The 23,144-nt window shown below is 50.5% G+C and overlaps 8 protein-coding genes across 8 annotated transcripts; 4 read left to right on the top strand and 4 right to left on the bottom strand.

Annotated features, from left to right (window-relative positions):
* Positions 1-398: 398 nt before the first annotated feature.
* adaB (chromatin-binding transcription regulator ADA2) lies at positions 399-2,719 on the top strand (the record flags this gene model as incomplete). Its single annotated transcript, XM_057151710.1, has 3 exons — positions 399-818; positions 895-2,286; positions 2,355-2,719. The coding sequence occupies 3 exons, from the start codon at positions 399-401 to the stop codon at positions 2,421-2,423; spliced, it is 1,881 nt and encodes a 626-aa protein (XP_057009515.1). The 3' UTR covers positions 2,424-2,719.
* Positions 2,720-3,137: 418 nt separating this feature from the next.
* Positions 3,138-4,111, top strand: N7473_005769 (enoyl-CoA hydratase/isomerase family protein; the record flags this gene model as incomplete). Its single annotated transcript, XM_057151709.1, has 2 exons — positions 3,138-3,369; positions 3,474-4,111. The coding sequence occupies 2 exons, from the start codon at positions 3,138-3,140 to the stop codon at positions 4,109-4,111; spliced, it is 870 nt and encodes a 289-aa protein (XP_057009514.1).
* Positions 4,112-4,448: 337 nt separating this feature from the next.
* N7473_005768 (uncharacterized protein) lies at positions 4,449-4,934 on the bottom strand (the record flags this gene model as incomplete). Its single annotated transcript, XM_057151708.1, has 3 exons — positions 4,449-4,484; positions 4,542-4,763; positions 4,824-4,934. 3 exons carry the CDS (start codon positions 4,932-4,934, stop codon positions 4,449-4,451), a joined length of 369 nt encoding a protein of 122 aa, XP_057009513.1.
* Positions 4,935-6,860: 1,926 nt separating this feature from the next.
* On the top strand, positions 6,861-7,382 carry N7473_005767 (DUF1993 domain-containing protein; the record flags this gene model as incomplete). Its single annotated transcript, XM_057151707.1, has 1 exon — positions 6,861-7,382. One exon carries the CDS (start codon positions 6,861-6,863, stop codon positions 7,380-7,382), a length of 522 nt encoding a protein of 173 aa, XP_057009512.1.
* A 2,354-nt stretch (positions 7,383-9,736) lies between these two features.
* N7473_005766 (mannitol-1-phosphate 5-dehydrogenase) lies at positions 9,737-11,021 on the bottom strand (the record flags this gene model as incomplete). The annotated part of the gene is made up of 2 exons (XM_057151706.1): positions 9,737-9,761; positions 9,859-11,021. The coding sequence occupies 2 exons, from the start codon at positions 11,019-11,021 to the stop codon at positions 9,737-9,739; spliced, it is 1,188 nt and encodes a 395-aa protein (XP_057009511.1).
* A 3,655-nt stretch (positions 11,022-14,676) lies between these two features.
* On the bottom strand, positions 14,677-15,849 carry N7473_005765 (uncharacterized protein; the record flags this gene model as incomplete). The annotated part of the gene is made up of 3 exons (XM_057151705.1): positions 14,677-14,919; positions 15,206-15,628; positions 15,730-15,849. The coding sequence occupies 3 exons, from the start codon at positions 15,847-15,849 to the stop codon at positions 14,677-14,679; spliced, it is 786 nt and encodes a 261-aa protein (XP_057009510.1).
* Positions 15,850-18,122: 2,273 nt separating this feature from the next.
* N7473_005764 (uncharacterized protein) lies at positions 18,123-18,443 on the bottom strand (the record flags this gene model as incomplete). Its single annotated transcript, XM_057151704.1, has 1 exon — positions 18,123-18,443. The coding sequence occupies one exon, from the start codon at positions 18,441-18,443 to the stop codon at positions 18,123-18,125; it is 321 nt and encodes a 106-aa protein (XP_057009509.1).
* Positions 18,444-19,991: 1,548 nt separating this feature from the next.
* Positions 19,992-22,793, top strand: N7473_005763 (putative MFS phosphate transporter). The gene is made up of 3 exons (XM_057151703.1): positions 19,992-20,788; positions 20,886-21,028; positions 21,094-22,793. The coding sequence occupies exons 1-3, from the start codon at positions 20,304-20,306 to the stop codon at positions 22,473-22,475; spliced, it is 2,010 nt and encodes a 669-aa protein (XP_057009508.1). The 5' UTR covers positions 19,992-20,303; the 3' UTR covers positions 22,476-22,793.
* Positions 22,794-23,144: the final 351 nt, after the last annotated feature.

Here is a 23,144-nt window from a genome sequence, read left to right as displayed (position 1 = left end):
TACCTTCTGTACGCACCGGGGAAGGGGGATATGAAATGACGGAAGAGAAAGCACAAAAGTGAAAAGGGGGAAGATCCAGATGAGAGAATCCACGACCTCAGGGTTGATCGAAGAAGTAAGAGGAGAGGGCAACTCGGGAGGGGAAGCCCGTTGGAGGCCTCAGGCCGGACAGACTGTCATCAGAATTACGAGCAATTACCAGATTATGATCTCTGATTGGCTGAGTCTCTCGTAGGGCCGTGCCTGATAACAATACCGGTATTACCAGAGGGGCTGCGCACAGATTACTAAGCTGACTAATAAGTCCCATGTCTCCTGAATGGAGCAGGCACCAGCCACACTAATGAGGCAGTGCAACCCGGCGCCACACTTCTCTTTGCGAAGGGAGGGTCACCAAAATGGAACCACAACGCGCCATACCAGACAATATCGAGTCATTTTATCACGACCAATCGTTTGGCAAGCATCAACCATCCGCAATCGTACCAGATAATACCACATTCGCCCAGTTTTGCCTGGTAAATTCCATCGCTGTTTCGGAACATCTCCCCACCCGGTCTGCGGAGATCTCTACCCCAGGATCTCACCTTGGCCCGGAAACCGCCCCCTCTCACCCAACTCAGCTCAACCAACATCCGTGGTTGCCCTCTCAGATCTCTGGAGGGCGATTTTGGGATTTCGCGACGGCATCGGATTTAGTGGAGGATGAAAACGGTCAAGGATCGATGGGTGTAATACGCAAAAAGACCGCCTCACGCGGCACGGAAGCTGGCACCAAGTTCCACTGCGACGTGTGCTCGGTCGACGTCACATCAACAGTATGCTCACCTCAACACATCAAACGATGAAAGCAATCGGAAGATTCAGATGACTGACTTGCGACTCATCTTTTAGGTCAGAATTTCCTGCGCGCATCCTTCCTGTCATGAATACGACCTCTGTGTCCCCTGCTTCGCCGCTGGTGAGAGCTCCAAGAACCACGACCCGCCTACACACCCCTTCCAAGTCATCGAACAGAACTCCGTCCCGATCTTCCAGCCGGACTGGGGTGCGGATGAGGAGCTTCTCCTGCTTGAGGGAGCTGAGATTTATGGTCTGGGCTCGTGGGCCGATATCGCTGACCACATTGGTGGTTACCGCACTAAGGATGAGGTACGCGACCATTACATCGACACATATGTGAACAGCTCGAACTTCCCACTCCCCGATCGAGCCGATCCTGAGGATAGAAGCCTCCAAGATGCGATCTCAAAGGAAGAATTCCAGATGCGTAAAAAGCGTCGGATTGAAGAGCGCAAAGAGGCAGCCAAGGCGGCGCCACCAACAACACCTAAGCAAAAGCCAACTGCCAGTGTACCGGCATGCCACGAAGTGCAAGGATATATGCCTGGTCGTTTGGAGTTTGAGACTGAGTTCCTCAATGATGCTGAGGAGGCGGTGCAACACATGACCTTCGAGCCCGGAGCTGGCATCGGCCCCAACGGGGAGATTGATGCAGAGACCGAGCTGAAGATGACCGTAGTTGATATTTACAACTCGCGGTTGACGGCACGTACAGAGCGTAAGAAGGTGCTCTTCGAGCATAACTTGTTGGAATACCGCAAGAACATCGCGCTGGAGAAGAAGCGCACGAAAGAAGAGCGCGACCTGTTGCACAAAGCCAAGCCGTTGGCACGCATGATGAATAACAAGGACTTTGATGACCTGAACAAGGGGCTGGAGTATGAGCACAATTTGCGTTTGGCAATCTCACAGTTGCAGGAGTGGCGGCAAATGGGCATCGGTGACCTCAAAGCCGGTGAGAGGTTTGAGCAGGACAAGCAACAGCGTGCTCAGCGGATGGTTCCTCAAGGATCGTTTGATCGCTTTGCCACCCCGCGTCCCAAGCAAGCCCAAGCCGCTGATCCCCCGCCTTCCTCGAACCAGCTCACGACCCCTGAGTTGCCTCTTCGACTTCAAAAGGCTGCCAACCCTCACAAGCAGCCTGATCCCGCCAATATGCCTATGAATGACTTTGACCTGATGTTTGCGACGAATGGTGATGCTGTGCCCGCACCGCCGGTGAAGACTAAGTTTATCGTGCAGCCACTCAGCGGAGTCCCACCATGGAAACTGGACAGTGACCGCGCGGCCGATCTTCACCTGCTCACCCCAGAAGAGATCGAAGTGTGCAACGTGCTGCATCTTATGCCTAAGCCGTACCTGGTCGTTAAGGAGACCCTATTGAAAGAGGCCATGAAGCAGGGCGGCAGCCTGAAGAAAAAGGATGCCCGTACAATCTGCAAGGTGAGACTATCCCTTTCTCTGGTCTAATGATCCTTTGTCCTTTTGAGTGTTTGCTAATTCATCCCCAGATCGAGGGCAATAAGACAAGCCGGATCTACGACTTCATGGTGCACAGCGGATGGATCAACAAGATGTAGTCAACCAATGCAAGAGAGATCGATTTGTTTGATTCTTCTTCTTATCCAACTGGATATTCACATCTACCAGTGATTTGCTGCGGGAGCGTTTTTGATTTCCTTGGCGTTTACTTGGGGACAAGGGGAATTGCACGACGGAAGGTGTCTATTTGTTTGTGTTCGTAAACCGAGGGAGCCTGGAAGGTATTGCAGGTTGAACCGACCGTTTGGATATTATTATTATGATGATTATTATTATTATAATAAAATGCTGCTTGTAGCCTTTTTTGGTACAAGTAGTAGAAACAGAGTCAGCCATAGTTTGCTTGGCAGTACACCTCGGCATCTAGCTAGATATTACTTCGCGTACTATAAACAAGATTTGGTGGTAATGAAATGTGATTAATGAGGAATCTATGGTACACAAGTTCAAAGCCGCAATATACTCAAGGTTCGAAGAATGATCGGTAATCATCTTGAATCCGAGTAGGTTGGCTGACAGAACTCCAGTTTGCTTCCAACCAGTGCCGGTTCACCTCCACATCGGCCCTCGGCATCTCCAACTCTCTTCTCCGCAATAACAGCCGGGGATCTCTCCAACCCCCACTCATTTACTCCTAATCTCCTACAAACCTCCTTTCATCTTGACCTCAAAAATTCAACTCTCTTGTACAACCTCATACAACACTCGCCCAAAAACCCCACTAACCTCAAAAATCTTCCCAAGCCGCAGCAATGCCAAACTTCGCCCGTCCACCCCCAACCACCCAATATGCCCTGCTGTCTTTCCCAGCTCCGCACGTCCTCCTAGTGACTCTCAACCGGCCACGCGACCTGAACTGCATCAACTCACAGGGCAATGCAGAGCTGCACGAGGTGTGGGAATGGATGGATGATGAGCCCAGTCTGCGGGTCGGTATCTTAACCGGAAAGGGGAGAGCTTTTTGCGCCGGGGCGGATTTGAAAGGTAATATACTATCGCAGCAACTAACATTTTGCCCCGTTTTGCCCGTCTAACACATTCAAAACATCCTCGATATATTTTCAAAAACATATCTAACCACCTCTTAGAATGGAACAAAAGCACCCAATCAAACACCACCAAATCCCCCATGCCAGCCTCCGGCTTTGGCGGTCTATCCCGCCGCAAGGGCCGCAAACCCGTCCTCAGCGCCATCAACGGCCTCTGCTTCGGCGGCGGCGCCGAAATGATGATCAACTCTGACCTGGTCATCGCCGCCTCCCGCGTCTCACTGGGTCTCCCCGAGGTGAAGCGCGGAGTCGTCGCGCTGGCCGGTGCCTTGCCCCGTCTCGTCCGAACAGTCGGTAAACAGCGGGCTATGGAGATGGCGCTGACGGGTCGGGCATACTCTGCCGCACAAGCAGAGAAATGGGGACTGATCAATGAAGTGGTTAACGTGGATGATTGTGTGGGCGCTGGGGGTAAACTCGATGATGATGCTGTTTCGAAGAAGGTGGTTGAACGGGCAGTGCAGGTTGCTTCGGAGATTGCGGGGAATAGTCCTGATGCTGTGCTTGTTAGTCGGGAGGGGATTAAGTTGGGATGGGAGGGGATCGGTGCTGAGGAGGGGACTGTTATGTTGAATGAGACGTGGGTGCGGCGGTTGTATGAGGGGGAGAATATTAAGGAGGGACTTAAGGCTTTTGTGGAGAAGAGGAAGCCTGATTGGAAGGATAGCAAGTTGTAAAGAAGGTGTTGTGTTGACATACTCTATCTATCAAGGAGGCTTTCAATGTACAGCTCCTTTAACGGCTAAACCAATCAAAGTTACCGTCCTCCATCGTTACGCTACGTGATCTTCTAGATGATCTATTGCTACCCAAGTAACATAAATCCATTCTTAGTTTGGGATTTACATGACACTATGGAAATTTTGTACTTCAATGTAGTTACATGGCCAAACAACAGTAAGTATAGGCTTAAAATTCATGCTCTGCCGTTATCACTCAACCAGCGAATTGGCTATAATAGGATAACTACAGTGACTATCCCTAACCGAGCTACAACTAGCTCGATATAGAAACTTAGCACGACCCAGACGAAATAACCTTATACGAGTTCTAACCAAAAAATGAGCATAGAAATAGACATCAATTAAACACTCAAGAACAACTTACAATAGACTGAACGTAGCCATTCTCATAAATAACAGCATGCCCAGAGAGCCCCGAGTCACCCAGACCCGTCCTCCATCCATCACAATTCGCCCCATGATAGGCACAGACCATGTATCCGCTACGAAAGTCCGGGCTTCCATTCAAACAATCAGCACCGTCGACAGGACTGCAGGCTCTTTCACCGGAGCCGACGACTTTTCCCGGGAGACGGATTTGGAGCAACTATTCTAGGAGACTAGGTTGATATAGTGTTTGAGAATGTAAGTCGAGAGCTGAACATACTTTGTAGAAAGCTGCAACCCAGGATGCGCGTTTTGTCAAAGTCGGGGGTGCACTGGCGAAGACAAGGCTTGCACCAGAGATGGCGAGAAGGACATACTTGAGGGTGTGCATATTGAATGTTCCTAGAGATTAAGAGTTATGTGATATGAATGATCAGAATAACATGGCTGTAGTAACTCGTGGGGAAAAATGGAGTATATAACTGAACCAATCCAGAGGTGGTAAAACCTACGACTTTATACAGCTAGCGATGTTCAATTTTGCACCATTTTAAATCCGAAATTGTAGACATCGGAGAATTAGCTCTTGCACACGAGGTGCTCTAGCAATCCACCTCCTACTTCTGCTTTCCCCCCGGTCATTTTATGCCTCATATCGCAACAGAGTCCAAATAGAATGGGGGGTTACATCCGAGTGGTTACGTCGGAAAAGGGTCAGCTTAAAGCCTGCCTTCCATTAAAAGGCGTGAGCCTATCTACTGTCTGGAGTAAGTTGCACAGACACGTCCTTGCAATCGGAGAGTTAACACAGGTGGTAGCTTTTGTATAGGTCCGACGATATAGCGTTCGGTACCTCTGAGTATCCTAGATGATGTGTCTAGCCTCCTAGTCCCCGGCTTATAGGATGGCTTGGTGGAGTGCGAATTTGAATCATGTTGATGGAAGGTTTGTTAACTTGCCTCGCGAAGACCATGCTAAACATATACATCTTCCCGTATCAGCTATCAGGCTTTCTTAGGTGGCCAGTATATTCATGATCGGGGATTTGCCTATGCTTACAGTAGCTTAAGGGTTAGTCTCTATATTCCTATATACTGGCCCCAGAAGACGAAATGATCGGGGACGGGCCAATCATAGAACAGAATCTCGAAATACTTCTGGGAGACTATCCAATCAGAGTTGAGAACATACCTCAATCAATCCAGAGCAGCGTACTGAAGAAGTGGCGTAGCTCATCTCCTGTGACTCAAATAGCCTTAAACTACAACCAGGTATTTCATTCTATCTTCATCACCACCACAATTATAGACACAAATGCAAATTCTTCAACTAACTTCTCGACCACGCTCGACCAGATGGCCATTGCGGCTGGGGGCAATGATATCAAAGGTCTCGACATCTTCCAAAAACAACAGACGACTTTGAGCTCCCTCGAATAGAAGAACTCATGTCACATAGACCAGCCCGTCACAGTTCAGTGCACACGTCGTCACCTATTAGGAACAGACAAAAGTCACCTAAAGTAAGCTGGACCTTCCATCTCCATTATCCAAGCCGTCATCACCCCGACGGCTCAAATTTCAACGCCGCAGCCGATCTTATGGATAACCCGGGCTCCATTGCAGAGAACCTGATTCATGGATTTAGCACTGATTCGGAAAGATTATATGCCGTGTTACCGACCTATCATGCCTGTGCTTTTGAGGGACAGAGGTTTAAAGGGCGTGTTTAATTGTGGCTTCGATTGGGTGATTCGAGGGATCTTGCGATGGCGGTGGTGGATGATTGGCTGAAGGTTCGTGTTCCGGTGAATTGAAGTATAGCATAGTAAAAAAAAATGAGGGAGCGAGGCTTCCAGTGATATCCGGGTGGATTACTCAACATTGGAACCTGTTTATTCGAGTCGTTGTGATTTGTAGATAATCCAAGAGCTCAGAGCTAAGCGATAATGTGGCTTCTGAAGCCAGCTCCGTTTATATGCCTCACCATTGAGCTGGAATATGGTTTAGAAGCTGTCCATAGGTGGCATTGCGTCCTAATCCGAAGATGATAATATCTCGTATTCAACTTTCTCCGCACTCGTCCTTTTGGCCCCCAACGCGACCCATTTTTATGTAACGACTCGGTGTCTCTCGGCTAGTTAGTTAAACTCCGTCTGACGTTGCAAATCAAGCAAATTCTAACCTCACCACCTCTCTGGAAGGACACATTTCTACATATAAACACGAATCTCAAAACAATCCTCAATCTCTCCTATTATCCTCACACTCTCAATCAGACCACACCTGGATCCATCTACTCAATCCAATCCACCAAAATGACCTCCACTCACACCTTCTACGACGGCACAATCCCCGTCCTCCAATCCCTCCTCCGCACCCTCACCCACATCCTCCAAAAAGCCTCCAACGACCCCTCCCCCGCCAAAACCGAAGCAACCTTCTTCTCCGCCCGTCTAACACCGGACATGTATCCACTCCCTGACCAAATCCGGATCGCAACCCAATTCTCCGAGAACCTCGTCGCCCGCCTAACAAACCGGGAACCAGTCAAATTCGAAGGTAGCCCGACAACCTTTGCGCAGAGCTACGAGCGCATTAACACGGTGTTGAAGTCCCTGGATGAGGCAGATAAGGAGACTGTGAATGGGTTAGCGGATGTTTTGAAGCCGACGCAGCTTGGGCCGGAGATCGTTGTTGACATGAGTTGTGCGGGGTATGCGCATCGGGTTGTGTTGCCGAATGTTTATTTCCATGTTACGACTGCTTATGGGATTTTAAGGGCTGAGAGGGTGGAGATTGGGAAGAGGGATTATTATACTGGGTTTTTCCCCCAGTGAAATAGTTCAATAGTGACTATTATTGCCTAAGATGTGTAGAATCAGAGAGATGTACTCTTTCAAAACCTGATCATCTGATATTATTATTTAGTGTGACTCGCCATGTTTGAGGGGGAAAAAAAGGCAATTTCAGCCTTTATCAATATTTGACTTAATTGAGTGTTGTGATTTCGTAGCTGGATTGCTATCTATGACCTCAGTCGTGTAACACTACCACTACCGTAGACTCAAAAGGGTCACACGGATCGGCATATACGGTTCTGTTCAAGCAGTCAAGCCACTTGAACTATGAAATGAATGGCGCAGATCGTCCAGTATCTCACGACCCTCTACGTCAATCGTCAGTATGGATCGGCTTCTCCTCTCCTATTAAGGCAGCTTCGTCACTCGACTATGATCGCGCGAGTAGATCATCTAAGATCGTCGACATTTAGTAGAAATATCATAATGCTCTGAAGCTGCCGCAGATCATCCCTTACGATATTTCTCTAGATATCTAATACTTGGCCATTCCGCCACTCGCTGCTCAGTTTTATGAAACTAAATTCTTCAACCCTTGTTTCTTCCACAGCCTATCTCCTCCAGCATAAAGCCTAAACAAAATGAAGTGCCCCATTATCCTTTTCTGCCTCCTTGTGCTAATCGCAATCACTACTGCGGACGATGACCATGGAAGGAAGCTGCGCCTTATAACATGCCTTAACAGAGAAATTGACAAGGCCAACTCAGAATTCAAACTCAACGACGACGAGCTACAAATTTTTAAAGATATTTTGGACAGAGAGGTCATGAAAGACACACTTGCGGTTCATAGCCCTGGAGAAGGAGAGAACTCCGCCAAGGAAATCAAAAAATCCGAATACCTCGCCTTGTCAAATGTTTCGAATAATACAGTGGACAAGATGTTAAAAAAGCTGGGAAAAGATAAGTCAACATTGTCGTAAGGATGTGGGCACTTGAATCGGGCAACGTCTTTGAGGAACTACACTCTCTGGCTGAAAAATTCCGATATGATCAATCTTACCTCTTTATGATGTATAATGACTCCCCTAGTTGGCCAGGGATGTCCACTACTACTCTCTGGCTAGAAGATTTTATGCAACATAACCAACTCTCACAATAATAATCAAAGCATCTGCACATGCTCTTCACTTTCTACAACAAAGCTAAGCCGTGGTATATCACTGACAGGATTTGCAATCCTGGAAATATGCACAGTATATCCCCATTTCACCCACCAATAAAAAATCCTCCAAATTATGTACAGTAGTGTAGCACAACCTTGAGATACACCCAACTAAACAATAAAACACCGAGAACCAATCCATCCAGAACGTGCTCCTACGGTTTTATTTTCATTTGCATTTCCCCGCATCCTCTGAGAAACACATGCGGAGTAACTAATTAGCCAGTTAGATTCTAGGGAAGCCTTATCATGATGGATAGTCTGAGCAACTACTTCATGTCCACGGCTGGGGATAACCTACCATCCACCATAGACTGGACAGCTAACTATGGCTAAAGCAATGACTACTTTATGTGCTGTAAAGTAATTTCCACCAATCTAACATGACACCCCACTATTAATTCATTTCCGTCCAAGTCCAAAGTCTAAATCCCCCTACGCTCAACAGACACTTTACACTACAGATAAGAAACATGCCACATCCGGCTAAAAATTCAAACCTAGTCCCCATCCCATCTAGTCAAGATTCAGGATTCTACTTTACTATCTACACACCACACCATAGTAAATGCGAACCATTCTCTCACAATACCGACAATCCTTCAAATCTCATTTTACAATCCTTCATTCCTTCTCAATCACAAAGATAAGAGATACGCTAAACACTTCCATGTCCTATCCACTTCCGGAGCAATCCTTACCGAGGCCTAATCCATCCCCATCCCCACCCACATCCAATTTCCTCCGGGGTATCCCGCACCCGCAAACCTGCAGGGCCTCCAGCCAATTCTAATGCCAGGCTCTGTCAGGAACATTATGTGGTTGAGGAACCTGAACCTGAACCTGGGTTAGTGCTACCTATCAAGGTACTGAGTACATCAGGCACTAATGCATGGGTCGGGGAACTACGGCCAGAACTAAACCCAATACAGTAAAGTAATACATCCATGACCGACTATTAAGAAATATTGAAACACGTTTCATTCCGTTGCTAATCCATACTGCACAGTAGTGAAGGGGGGTCATAATTCATATCCAAAAACCAAAACAATCATAAAAGAAAAAGAGGCTCATTCCCATTTCCATAATTCCATAATACAAGCCGTGTATTCGCCAAGTCCCATGCTGTCGAGGTAAAATATAATCCATGTGAATGGTGCAAGTGCGCCTAAATGCGGGGCTGGCCAGTTTCCCTGTAGGAAGAACAACATGTTAGCAAATTCATGGAGAAAGTGGGGGTAGAGTCTGCTCCGCGTGGGGATGCAGGTAGAGAGGAGGGGGATAACATACTTGGCCTCAGATTGCACCTGGTCCACGACCTTGACAACGGCCGAGAACAATGGGTGCGTACGTTCCAATCCGGTCAGTTGGACGGTCGCGTCGGCAGGCGAGTTCTCCTTAAGAATCTTGGCGAGATCGACGCTCTCTTCATCGCCCTCCACGTTCTGGAAACGCAGGGCCATCTCGACGGAACCCAAAAGGGACTCATACTTCATGCCACGCTCGGCAAGTTGAGCGGCCGGTCCGATGAAACGCTCCTTGCGGCCAAGCTTGCGCATGGGGGCACGGCCGACACGCTCGACGCTGTCTTCCAGGTAAGGATTGGAGATACGGGCGATGATGGTCTCGACGTAGTCTTGCTGCTCCTGAGCCTCGATCTCGTGCTTGTCAATGATGAGAGAGGCAGTCTCCTTGAGCACGTCACGGACGACACCGCGGATGTAAGAGTCGTGCATGGCCTCGGCAATGGTCTTCTTGCCGGCGTAGCGGCCGTAGTAGGCAGCGGTGGCGTGGCTGGTGTTGACAGTGAACAGCTTGCGCTCAATGTAGGGCTCCAGGTGGTCAACCCAGTGAACGGCGGGAATGTCTGGGTGGCCAACGCTGCCGAAGGGAGCCTTCTCGACAACCCACTCGTAGAACTTCTCGATGCGCACATTCAGGCCGCTGTTAGGAGGCTGGGCGGGGACAATGCGGTCGATGGCAGAGTTGGCGTACTGAGCACGCTCGCCCATAGTCTTGAGACGCTCGGAGTCGGTGTGGGACTCGATGTGGCCACGGAGAGTGTCGGTAGCACCGATCATATTCTCACAGGCAATGACAGCCAGAGGCTTGGGGGTTGAGCGGATATCAATGCCCTTGGCGATGACGGGGGCAATGAACTTCAGAATGTTGGGACCCACGGCACAGGTGACGATGTCGGCAGTGGAGATTTCTTGAATGACATCTTGCTCATGGGTCTTGGAGTTGATGGCACGGTAGTTGGTGATGGTCTTGGTGGTCTCACCACCCTCGCTGACCTCGGTGACTTGGTAGGACTTGGTATTTTGGAGCTCGTTGATGATGCTGTCCATGACATCAATGAAGACAACCTCGTAGCCTGCAGTGTGCAGGAACTCGGCGACAAAGCCACGGCCGATGTTACCACCGCCAAAGTGAATCGCCTTCATACCCATGATGATGGAGGATGAAGATGATAGGGCTGAAGTGTGAAGAGGGGTAGAAGAAGCAAAGATAAGATGACTAGGACAGATCCGATAGACAAGATCTGGGGAAAGGTCTTGTGACGTGCTAAGAGCGGGTGGCTGATCTTGCAGAGTGGGGGATGGATGGGAGGGGGAGATGATGAATGGAAGAATGAAAAGAGGGGGGAATGAAGAAGTATTTAAGTGTCGTTCCCAAGAAGGCAAGCAGGACAGGGCAGAACAGAAAATGATAAAACCAGGGGAGGGGCAAGTTGGACTGGGACTTGGTTCCAGCTGGAAAGGAAACGAGGAAAGAGCGCGATTATGGTTTTGCCTGGAATCGTGGCTTCCATTTGCACGGGTAACATCATCATAGTAGACGGTGTATAGGATACCCACTGTATACTCTTAGATACAGGATAATACATCCCTAGTTTACTATCGTATACTATAGTATTAACTAGAGTATTAATTATATTCGTACACACTATTACCTATAGTCATAGTTAGTAACTGATTATTACTGATTACCACACTATACTCTACTCGACTATATCATACTACAGTACGACCGTACTGCTCCACTCTTCTCGTCTCTCTCAACCGGGATGACTTCATCGACCTCGGGAGGCGCACGGAACCAGCCTCCGCCTTGTTTCCCACCCCGTCGAATGAGAACATCATGATATATCGACATTCTCATCCTCACATTCTACACGTTAACTGTCTAACTGGCATGTTCATTCTTTTCCCCTCCATTCTTTCTTTCTTTCTTTCTTGCTTTCTTTCCTTCTATTCACAATTCCATTTATGCTCAGTGTAACCACCCCGCTTTGACCGTGCAACCACATATCCCGTCCCTTTTGCAGCACCGCCGCTGGTATAGTCCAGGTATAGACCAAGTATAGCCACCCCTGGTCCCAGTCCAATCGCCGAACCAGTAACATGCCACCATTCCCCCCTAATCGCGCCGGGACCTAGTCCACTTTCTTACCCAGACTAACCCTCTCGGTCAGAGTCCAGACTATTGCCAGTAACCAAACGGAGTACACAACTCCATTCTAACCGCTTCCACCTATGATCCTATCTCAATCAAGCCCCCACTTTACTTGGCCTTGACGAATCACCGAATCCCCTCACCCAGCGCGTTTCACTTCCCGATGATTTCGCGCGCCCCCCAGGGACCACGGCGACACGGCAACCACGGCGTCACGTAGCGGAGGGATTTGAGTATCACTATTCCTATCTACAACCCTTCACGTCCAGAATCCCCAAAATAAATCCCCATCCCGACCCGAGGAAAACACCTCACTTCACCGGCGAACCTAAATAGGGATTAGGCAGCGGAAGAGAACCTCGCCATCGAGAGTATCGGGCCGGAGCTGAACACTCCTAACACGACTAACAAACAGTCCGTAATAGTAGTAGTAGTCAATGACCTCTTGAACGTTATTCATGACTCCTCGAGCTGACTGTACTCTCCGTAACCCGTACCTAACCGGTTGCAAAGGCCCCGGAAAATCCCGCCCAGACCTCCAATCCACCTGGAGTACGGAGGTATGCGGTCCACGTCTAGGACTACACCAGCTGCTCTCTCCGCATTCCGCGCTTGAACCTCATCTTTCCCCCTCTCGGGCCCTCTTCTTGTCTCTCAAAGCCGAGCCATGATGACGAGCAGATGCTGGAGGCCCATTTGGGCCATGGGTCTGCCTTGGCACTAAGACCGAGACCGCTTACCACAAATGAATACCCACGAATCCCAAGCCCAAGCACGGACCCTTTACCCTACACACCACTACGAGGCGTCCTCCGTACTGACACAACCACAGCACAGCCAGAACGAGTTCCCGATGGAGTCTAGTCTAGACTTACCAACCAATAAGCCAATGACATCTTCCTCATTTCCCTCTTCCCTCCCCCACTGACGATATCCCCCCCCCCCCACTAATAGAACCAAGCTGCTCATGCCTCATCATCGTCATCATCACCATTATTAACGCCCATTGACGTCCAAGCCCCCGTAGATGCCCGCGGTCGCCCGTGGCCGCCCGCCGAAACCCATCGCGGACGCCTCAAGAACTGCACCCTAGCCCGTCCGGAGTACAGTGGTCCTAGACCATTAAGCCCTGTAGCGTAGCCCTGTAGACCACTAAACACACCCCTACCCCTCCTATCCTGTCCATCCCGAAAAACCAGAAACGGGCATAGTGTAAATGCCAAGCGGGAATGCAGGATGCCTATCTGATGATACGCAGACGCCTCGACGAGGGATGTCACAGCACAGCCCTGGAGGCTGGAAATCACTACATACAGTAGTACTGTAAGTGTAAATAGAGTATTATCATTGGGGATCGACCAGTTGATTCCATCTCCACAACTGGTGACGTCGGATGAACGGGTGTCAGGCCCCAGGACCCAATTTTATTTTTTTCTCTTTGCTTTTTGGGTTGGATTGGTTCCCACCCTGCCGAGGTTGACTGTTTCTCGAGTCTACGAGGGTTTTCGATGATTTTCGATGGGGTGGGATCTTCAAGGTATCTTCCAAGGTTGTTGTTATTCCTTGTCCGCTTCATCTCCGTTCCTGGTCTGGCTAGTCCATTCTATGGAGCTTGAAGAAATGGACCTACGGTAGGCATGGATGGAAAAAGTAAATAAACATGCAAGTCTTTCTTTTTTGACATGTGGATCACTGTATAGATGCTAATAGATGCTAAGGAGGGTCTAAGCGGGATCTGTATTGCATCAAATGAAGTTCTGCAACTGCATCGTGAATGGCTAGTCTCGCCGGCCGAGCTCCCGACAACGCCTTTACGCGTTGGCTTGCGCCATTTATTTTCACATTTCACGATGCTAAGGGTTTGATGGCTCGAGCGTGGTAGTTGCCTCGTTTGAGATTGCGGGATGCGAAGTGTGTAATTAGTATGGTCGTTATGGATTCTTAGTCGATCCTCCTACCATTCAACTAGGACTGGCTAGCTCAATAGTAGACTAGTAATATCACGGTAGAAAATGGATGTAGATACGGAAGACTCCGTCGCAACCAAGCTAACAGCCCAATCTTCATCACGGAGTATACAACCAGTTAAATCACAAAACACAATCCGTTCACCTCAGAAATGCCTCGTCGGGCTGCACGGCGCACAATCCAGGCACCAACCTATAATCAACCAACCAACCAGGATATGCGACTATCAACGACGACCCTACCTTCTCTATCTTTATGCCTCAAATGTCAAAAAAAAAGCCTCGGAAACTTCCTCCAGATTTCGACCTCGTTTCTTCCTCTAGCTCGCCGATTGGATGACTCGATGAATCCATCAAAGAAGACATTTGCAAGGTTGGGCTGAATATACTCCGTATTCTTATTCTCATTGCTGGCATAGCCGATCATACACATACAGCAGATACCTGGTCGTGGTCGTGAAACCATTCAATACAAACAGAAAATTCACTCGTTACGAGGTTCGCATCTCCATCCCGGCCTTCGTCCCGTTTCTCCCGATGCGAGCTCCCGTTGTTCGTCCAACACTCGGTGTTCACCCTCCACGTTTGCAACCCCTCCCTCTTTCTCTCTTCCATTTCATTCCATTCCCCTTCCTCAATAGCCCCTCCTCACCATCTCTATATCCATCCCATCCTATCCACATCAACCCTCCTCCTCATCCTTCGACGGCGCAGGTGCCGCCGGAGCCTGCGCAAACACATTATTGAAACTCACCAAACTACCCAGTATCAACAAACCCGTCGACGCCCATGTCATGCCCAAGAACTTGTCGCCGTACCGGGCAGTTACACCAGATCCATCGCCATGCGCGTTGATCAGGGCGACGAATTCGAAGGCGAGTGCTGTGGCGATTATCGAGGCGATGCTGATGCTGAGAGAACCGAGCTAGATATTGTCTTGTTAGCGCCGTTTCTTGTATCTTTGTCTTCATCCGTCTTCGATGATCATCGTAGGATAGAGGCCTGTAGAGGTCACGATGAAGACCAGACAGGACAGGGCGCAGGGCAGGGCAGGGCAGGGCAGGACACAGGTTGAGGCTCGGGCAGTAGACCATGAAGAACTAAGCCCAAGCCCAAGCCCAAGCCCAAGCCCAAGCCCAAGCCCAAGCCCAAGTCAAGTCAAACCCGACGTCTCGAAAGAAAGAAAGAAAGACGGTAAGTCATTAACATACCACCAAAAACCCAAACTCAAAAACCCCATACTGCTTCTTCCTCGTCGCAACCTCAACCCCCTTAACCAACAACACCGTGCCCATCGTCCCAACACCAATGATATACAACACCGCCATAGCGCGACTAGTCATCCGGAACGCATGGAAGTCATCACTGATAACCCGTGGCCACTCTAACGCCGGTCCATGCGTGACTTCTTTCGGCCAGGCGGCTGTGGGATCGAATGCGAAGAGAATTGTTCGGTTGGAACAGGCTGTTACGTTCCGTGTGCCGTAGAGGTCTGTTGCGCCTGGGGGTAGGGGCCCGAGGGTTCCTTGGCAGTAGGACATTATGTGGACGGAGTAGAATGTGTGGGCTGGTGATGTGGTTGTTGTGGTGGTGGTGAAGTAGGGGGAGGGAGAGGAGCCTTCGGGGGTGTAGAGCTGGGAGAGGGTTAGTATAGGGGTTTGTTGGAGGTGGTTGGATGTTGTTGTGTGTAGTATAGGTGTAGTGTGTTGGTCGGTGGGTGTAATCAGGTACGTACTGTGAGTAGATTGACATTGTCGAGGAGGTTCTTTTGTGTTCCCGCGAAGAGACAGCAAAGTGTGATAATGAATGCGATGAACGCTGTTATTGTCGGGAAGAAGCTTTTGAGGTCGATCATCGTGGGTGGTTGATGTCGATGCCGATGTCAATACTGATGCTGATGTTGATATTGATGCCGAGGCTAATATCGAATGCTGGATAGGCGCTTGTATACACGCCAATCGAGTCGTCGACGCTCAATCGAATGAATGATCCAATACCAACCAGACCTTCTTCAAATCAACAAAGGTCTATGAACCTATCCATTAGGACAATGATCAGCACAAGGAATCAATAACCTACATCAAGACATCACGAGACTAACCAGATTCAAATGAAACAATGATATCACAAAAGACTGAGAGCCGGCAAGATCTTCATCAACGCTCTCCCAGCACCCACGATCAAACTCTTATACCTCCTCACAAGAACAAAACCAACCTAGATACCACAACCAAGCCCCCATTCCCACCGAGGGCTGTCGCATCTCTCTGTACCCAGGAAAGAGTATCACATCACGCATCCCCATCGGCGCGATCACGAGACGAATTCTCCGCGGTATGCCGCTCATACCTGCTCCTCTACCTGCCATTCTGGTAGATCAGGGAAGATGGGTCCTCTTATCGCGTCGATATGCAGATATGCGGGTCTGGAGGCTCTGCGAATGGGTGGGATTGGTGTGGATTTTGACGGGGGCTGTCTGGGGGTAGTTATGACTCCCCCCTCCCCCGGCCTGCGTGTGGAATGTTAATGGTCCCAGGCTCCCAGCCTCTGCATGCCAGTGGGAGGCAGCTTGGTGGGAGGGTTGGTCAGAGTCGAACCTGGGGTTTTATGAGAGAAGCGATTCTTCTGGATCATGTCCAGACTTCGGGGAATTAGTTCATGTTATGATGGTGGTGGAAATGTTGAGTTGTGCTTCTCGCTGTGTTGAGCCCCAACGCAGGGGGTTGCTAGGTTGGTCGTGGACATAGTCGCACCAGCACACGGCTGTTCATCGACGTTAACGTTTGATTCATGAGTAAAAAAGCTTCATGGATATGATTGTAGTTTAATTGTATTCCGTCTTAAGTACTGGGGTACCTGGGTGTAAGGTGACCTGGAGGTTGGAGAGATCCAAAAGTGGGCGGTTGGCAGGTCCCGGAGTCTGGAATGTGACCAACACTCCCAGAACCATCCACCACGCTAGACGACCTGGTAAAGGACTCTTCAATAAAGTACGATCGACTACGAAGCAATATCCAATATCGAACCCAATAACATCACTCACCCTACAATATCTCCTAAAGTTAGCATCCCACCCCGGCACCCGCGGCTCACCACAGATCCCCATCCCACGAACTACACCCCATAAAAGGCAAAACACCGCCATCATCAAGCCACTTGATCATCGGGGATCATCGGGCAACGCCTAGCGTCCTCGGAGCCCTCGCCCGAGCGGGCGACGGCGCGCCCGTTCGGCAAGGCGGCATCGAAGATCGAGGTCTAGACGATTCAGGTCATGCGAGATGCAGCGCAGCCGCCCAGAAAGGGCGTTTGCCCTTCAAAGCGCGAGCGAGACGATATAACACGGGGATCTGGTGATAGGACAGGGCTGAAAGGGACCAGAGAATCACCAGACAATGATCTTGAATGGTGCGAGTTGTGGTGACCACTAGTAGATAGGCTATTGCCTCGTGGTTCATCCGTAGGTAGGGAGAACTGTGGTATCAGGATTCCGTCAGCACTTGACAGGTCAGATTCAGGATTCGGATCAGGTTCAGCTTCCAAATTGAAATCTGAATCATGCCGACGGCTGTTTCCGGCCAAGGCGTTCTTAGTAGCCCTAAAGCTTGCTAGCCTGAGTCGCCTCCATGGCTGCGGCAGAATGGGCTGAAACATCCAAACCAGGCAACCTTCTAGAAGGCTTCTGGACTTTTGAACAGAAAAAGACGTAACCGCGGCGCTTGCAGGGGGTATGGCGTGGCGCCCTCATCTCTGGCCAAGCACAGCCAAGCTATTCATGGACGAAGCCATCCTTCCAAGCCAAGTGTCACGCCACGGTCCTCATTGGGTGGTTGATCGTATGCGCGAACCGCGAGATGGTGGCCAGGCAGCTGCAGGAGTGGACTACCGCCAAGCTGGGATCGTCCCGATACCACGCCGGCGACGCCGCAAGCCCCTGAGAATAATCAAAATATAATAATAATCGCCCGTAATCGTCATCGGCGACGGGTCCAAAGTCAATCTGCAGGCGGAGGGTGTGTCATGCGTCAGGTTACTCTGCAGGAAGCTTCAGTGGCGCCGAGAGATCGAACCGGCTTCTAGAAGTTCAAGACAGCAAGGCGTATTCGGGCACTGCGAGTGATCCTTGCATCAAAGGATCAGACTCTCACCACTGTCGAGTGTCGAGGACGCTGTACAGGACAGGAGTGCGAGAATGCTGTACGGAGTCGCTTGGCCCAGCTTGTCTCGGGGCTCGTCGGGGGCCATACAAGCTGCGACGATCAGGACCGGTGGTTTGCCCACGTGCTGACCTGCTTGCGCAGCTGGAACACCCCCTTGCCCCGTAATGGATCGCACGGCACTTGTCAAGGCTTGTAGTTGCTTGGTAGCCTTGGATGTGCATGGTACGGCACATTCGAACCGAAGGGGCGCGGTCAAGCAATGGCAAGCATTAGCTAAGATCGCGCCCATCGTAATATGAGAAGTGCCACACTCTCGGCGCATAGAGCGGTTCAATCTCCATATTCGGATTGTTATAATATCGAAGCATGCTCTCAGGAATGACGCTTGACTGGCTCGGCGTTAAATTTTGCCAAGCATCGTGGATGACAGTCACAAGGTCTCTATCGGTCTATCCTCCGTTCTCTATACGAGGTCGGAGTGCATATTCTGTATATGCCAAAATTGAGTATGGCCCCAGGAAGGATCGGATGAGGACCTCAGAAAGGAAGGGCCAGGAACGAGAGCCTGCGGCACGCGTCGTCCAGCGTGGTTCTGACCGGAGTGGCAGGTTGGAAGTGTCGTCGATCTTGGCGGACTGTGGTTGGTCAATGGAAAGTCGAGGGAACGGCAGAGGTCCAAAGAAGCGCGCACATGGGCAGAGCGGGGGATTTAACTGGCCCGTGAGGGACAGGAAAGATCAGTGCCCCCAGATATTAGCGTGGAGTTAAAACTGGCATCTGGTTTCCACTTCCGTTCCAATTTTCGCCTAGGTTCATCCAGGCTAGACCCTTCCCGGTTACGCCATGCATGACCATCAGCGCTCTTCTCGGGACTCCGCGCTTGAAACCAGACCTGATGTCAGATTGTGCCACAGTTACAGAAAGCCACAAGATGCGAGCCGTTCTTGAACTGGAGATTGGCGTCCTTGACAATTCCGAGGTGTCCGGTTGAACCTATCACACTCGAGGATTCTAGGCCGGCATTCTCCTGCCCAGCCCGCTTCGCTCATCTTGGCAGGAAGGCACGTGTGCATATTTGTGCCTCTTGAAGCGACGAGATACTGGATCGGTAGACCGCTGCAGCCGAGGTGAAGTCTCTGTTGCGCCATGAAGTGCCACTCGGTAAGGGACGGTTTCCAGCAACGCCCTATGCGGAGAGTCATTGCGCCCTGATCATCAATAGTAAGCGAGATATTCCCTCAGGAACGAACTGGGGCGATGGTGGCGATTGCAATGATAGGAAGGAATCCCTAGTACGGAGTACTGCTGAGCACACAGATCTTACCCTGGAGGGATGTGATGACGGACTAACCGACCACGAGTGTCCAACCGTTGCCCCACTTATCACTGTTGATCGGCTATTTTTGGCAGGCGGTCAGCATCGAAAATTCGTCGAATGCCCCGGCCGAAACCCGCCTGACTGGTAATCCATCTGGTCATTTTGTGGTTATGTGGGTCCCCGTCCGGCAGATCTCATCCAGCAGAACAACATTCTGCCACCACGTGCTCCCTTGATTGGCTGGCGGCTCTTCCTGCAACCGCTCTTTTTCCATCTCTTTTCTTTTTTTCTTCTTCCCCACTTCTGCTGTTTTCGTCCACTGCACCACCGCCCGCAGTCCCTGAGAGTCAATCAGCGTCTCTCCTCCTGCCCATCCAGACTCCGCCATCCTCAATACATTCGCCAAATTCGAACCCGGCCCTGGTCAACCTGGTCAAAACTGGTCCAAATGGATTCTCCCCCGCCCCTAATGTGGGCCACTTCTAGCCCCGGCAGACTTTTTTTTTTTCTTCGGGCAACGGAAAGTACGACCTCTCAGTGGAGCCCGCCACTGGACTTATCAGCAACGAGCCTGCGAGCACGCCTGCTCATTCTCTTCTCTCGTGGTCTCTTCTTCTTCCGCCTCTTCCCTCTCTCATCACTGTCGCATATAAACCTCTCGAGATCGCCATCCTTGGCTTTCAGCCACGTCCTTTCTTGTGGTCATCACGACTACTATCTACCTCTCCTTATTCGGTAGACTCTCCTCGTTAAGGCTTGCCAATACTCGCCGGCCATCGCCAAGCAGCACCGAGAGTTAGCCACGAGAAGTCAATCGTCGTTATCGCCGCCATGACCGACTTTGGACCTCGAGCCCCCCATGGGCCTGATATGACGGGAACTCACAACCCGCTGGAGGATATGGACGCGCACGAGAAGGGTGCTTTTGATCAATTGATCCGTCCCGATGACAGTTACAATGCGGACGGTGTGTACTGGGCCGATATGCCTCTGGGCGAGAAGATTAAGTTCGTCAGCTCGTACGATGCCAAGGAAGCTCGCAGCGAGCTTGCCAGTATCTGGGCTATGATGAAGGAGGACCCCTTGTCCCCCGTTTCGTACTACTTCCGCAACATGGTTCTCCCCGGTGCTGGTCTCGGATTGGAGGGTTACGTCTTGTTCTCTATCGGAAACATTAAGCCCCTCTTCCAGAAGACTTTCCCGGCCTGCTGGAACGATCACAAGATCTGTGACAAGCAGTGGCTGAACGCCGTCGATTACCTGGAGATTATCGGTATTATTGTGGGTCAGATCATGGTTGGTTTCGTTGGTGACTGGTAAGCTTAAGCCCTTGCCTAATTTACGCCATGATCATTTCTGGTCCAATTGGATTCTCTGGCGTCAGAGACTTGTGCATACTAACTCCCGCCACAGGATTGGCCGCCGTTGGGGTCTGATTCAGGATGCTACTATCATGTTCATTGGTCTGCTTATGCTTACTGCCGCCTGGGGCGTTACCCAGAACGGTTGGGTCATTTGCTACGCTTGGTCCCTGTTCTTCTACTCTGTTGGTGTTGGTACGTTCCCCGGATTTCCCCCGTCTCAACATAGAAAGAACCGCGCGGCTAATTTGGTTCCACAGGTGGTGAATACCCCATGACTGCCACCTCCGGTATGGAGAACGCTATTGGCTCTGGCAAGATTTCGACCAAGGAAGACCGTCTTCACCGTGGCCGCAAGGTTACCAGCGCTTTCTTGATGCAGGGTTGGGGTCAATTCTTCAACCAGGTTCTGCTGATCATCCTCCTGCTCTGCTTCCACCACGGCAGCGGCAACAACCCATACTCCACCGTTGCCGTTCAATGGACCTACCGTGTCTCCTTCGCTATCCCTGCTGTGGGCACCCTGTGGCTGGTCTACTACCGTGCCTACCACATGAAGGCTGCCTCCAAGCAGCTGGTTGCTGCCAAGAAGAAGGCTTCCGTCACTGGTTACGATGTTGAATCTCTCCGCCTGACCTTCAAGTACTTCGGTCCTCGCCTGCTCGCCACTGCCGGTGGTTGGTTCGCCAACGATGTGTTCTTCTATGGCAACAAGCTCTTCCAGAGCGACTTCATCAAGGTTATCTCCCCCGAGACCAGCTCCGTTATGCCTACCTGGCTCTGGAACTTGGTCAACGTCGGTGTCTCCCTGTGCGGTTACTACCTCGCGTCCTTCCTGATCGACAACAAGCTGTACGGCCGTAAGTGGATGCAGACCGTCGGTTTCCTGATGTGCTTCGTTCTCTTCGTCGTCCCCGCTTTCCACTACAAGTACTACAAGTCCGAGGCCCACATCAAGGAGTTCCAGACTATGTACTTCCTCAGCTCCTTCTTCAACCAGTTCGGACCCAACTGTGTCAGTTTCCTGGTTGCTGCCGAGGTCTTCCCCACTCCTATCCGTGCCACTGCCCACGGTATCTCCGCCGCTGCCGGTAAGGCCGGTGCCCTGTTGGCTTCCGTCCTCTACAACTACATCGACACCCAGACCAAGTTCTACGTCGTGCCTTGGTTCGGTCTGGCCGGTGTTTTTCTCACTCTGGCCTTCCTGCCCGATACCACTGGTCTGGACCTGAAGGAACAGGAGCGCCGCTGGCAGTGCCTCCGCGAGGGTCGTGAGGAGGACTACCACGGTCCCGCCGTCCACCCCAAGCACCTTTCCTGGTACGAGCGCTTCGTCCTGAAGAAGTGTCGCTTCTACGACGCCGAGCTGGATTACCAGCAGAAGGTTGAGGAGTACCGTGCCGAGTGGGAAGCTCTCATGGCCCAGCGCCTTGCTGAGAAGGAGAAGAGCGATGAGATCTTCGACACCGACGAGACTCTCCTCGAGGGTCACGTCCACACCTACTTCCACCGTACCAGCCCCATGTTCAAGGGTATGGAGAAGACTGCCCCCAGCAAGCAGGACAACTTCCGTCTGCCCCCTGCTGCCGAGTCTGGCTCCGAGGAGACCTTCTCTACCGAGAAGCCCACTGAAAAACAGTAAAAATTTGCATTTGCCCGGTTCTCTATCATGGCTTTTGAAAAGCTAAGAACCTTGATTATACGCTTTCCTTGATTATTGCTATTATTTTGTTGCTTTCCATTGGGACATTTTTGGCTGGGGCCCCCACTTGTTTCTTGTTTTGAACCCCTGTTTTTGGATATACCTCTTGGCTGCGTTGCTGTTTGGACATTGCATGAGCTGCATGAGTTGCATGGTGCAGGCACATTTTGACCTGTCTGTAATTAGACGTTGATACCTCTCACATACCCATTTGGAATGATCATGGCTTTACATGGCTTTACATGGCTTTCGAACAAATCTTCTTTTCTTTCGTAGCAGGTTGGATGTTCTGGAAGCAACTCACCGTCTTTCTTGACAGCCTAGGTTTCATTTTCCAAACTCAGAAGGCAGGTCATTGGGGCCCCATTGACTTATGTTCACCTCCAAACTACCTATATATCATTCATCTTCTGACTGATAAGATGATCTCGAACATCTATTCTATCATGAAAAATAGCAATAGAACAAAAAACAAAAACATACAACAGCCAGGATTCGCATGTGGTCACCCACCATACTACTAACTGGCCGGCGTGTGGCTTAAGTACGGCTGAGCGGACGGGAAGCCCTGTTCTCCACACCCTATGGTCGTATGTGATGGGAATGTCA

The sequence above is a fragment of the Penicillium subrubescens genome (genome assembly GCF_028828155.1).
Source record: "Penicillium subrubescens strain IBT 31985 chromosome Unknown utg000004l_segment0_segment0, whole genome shotgun sequence".
Lineage (NCBI taxonomy): Eukaryota > Fungi > Ascomycota > Eurotiomycetes > Eurotiales > Aspergillaceae > Penicillium > Penicillium subrubescens.
Note: the sequence above shows the minus strand (reverse complement) of the source record. Positions and strands in the feature narration are given on the sequence as shown.

Coding starts and splice junctions, on each gene's coding strand:
- N7473_005763 (XM_057151703.1), top strand. CDS start 20,304: ATGACCGACTTTGGACCTCGAGCCCCCCATGGGCCTGATATGACGGGA. Junction 20,789..20,885: donor GTTGGTTTCGTTGGTGACTG/GTAAGCTTAAGC, acceptor CTCCCGCCACAG/GATTGGCCGCCGTTGGGGTC. Junction 21,029..21,093: donor CTTCTACTCTGTTGGTGTTG/GTACGTTCCCCG, acceptor TTGGTTCCACAG/GTGGTGAATACCCCATGACT.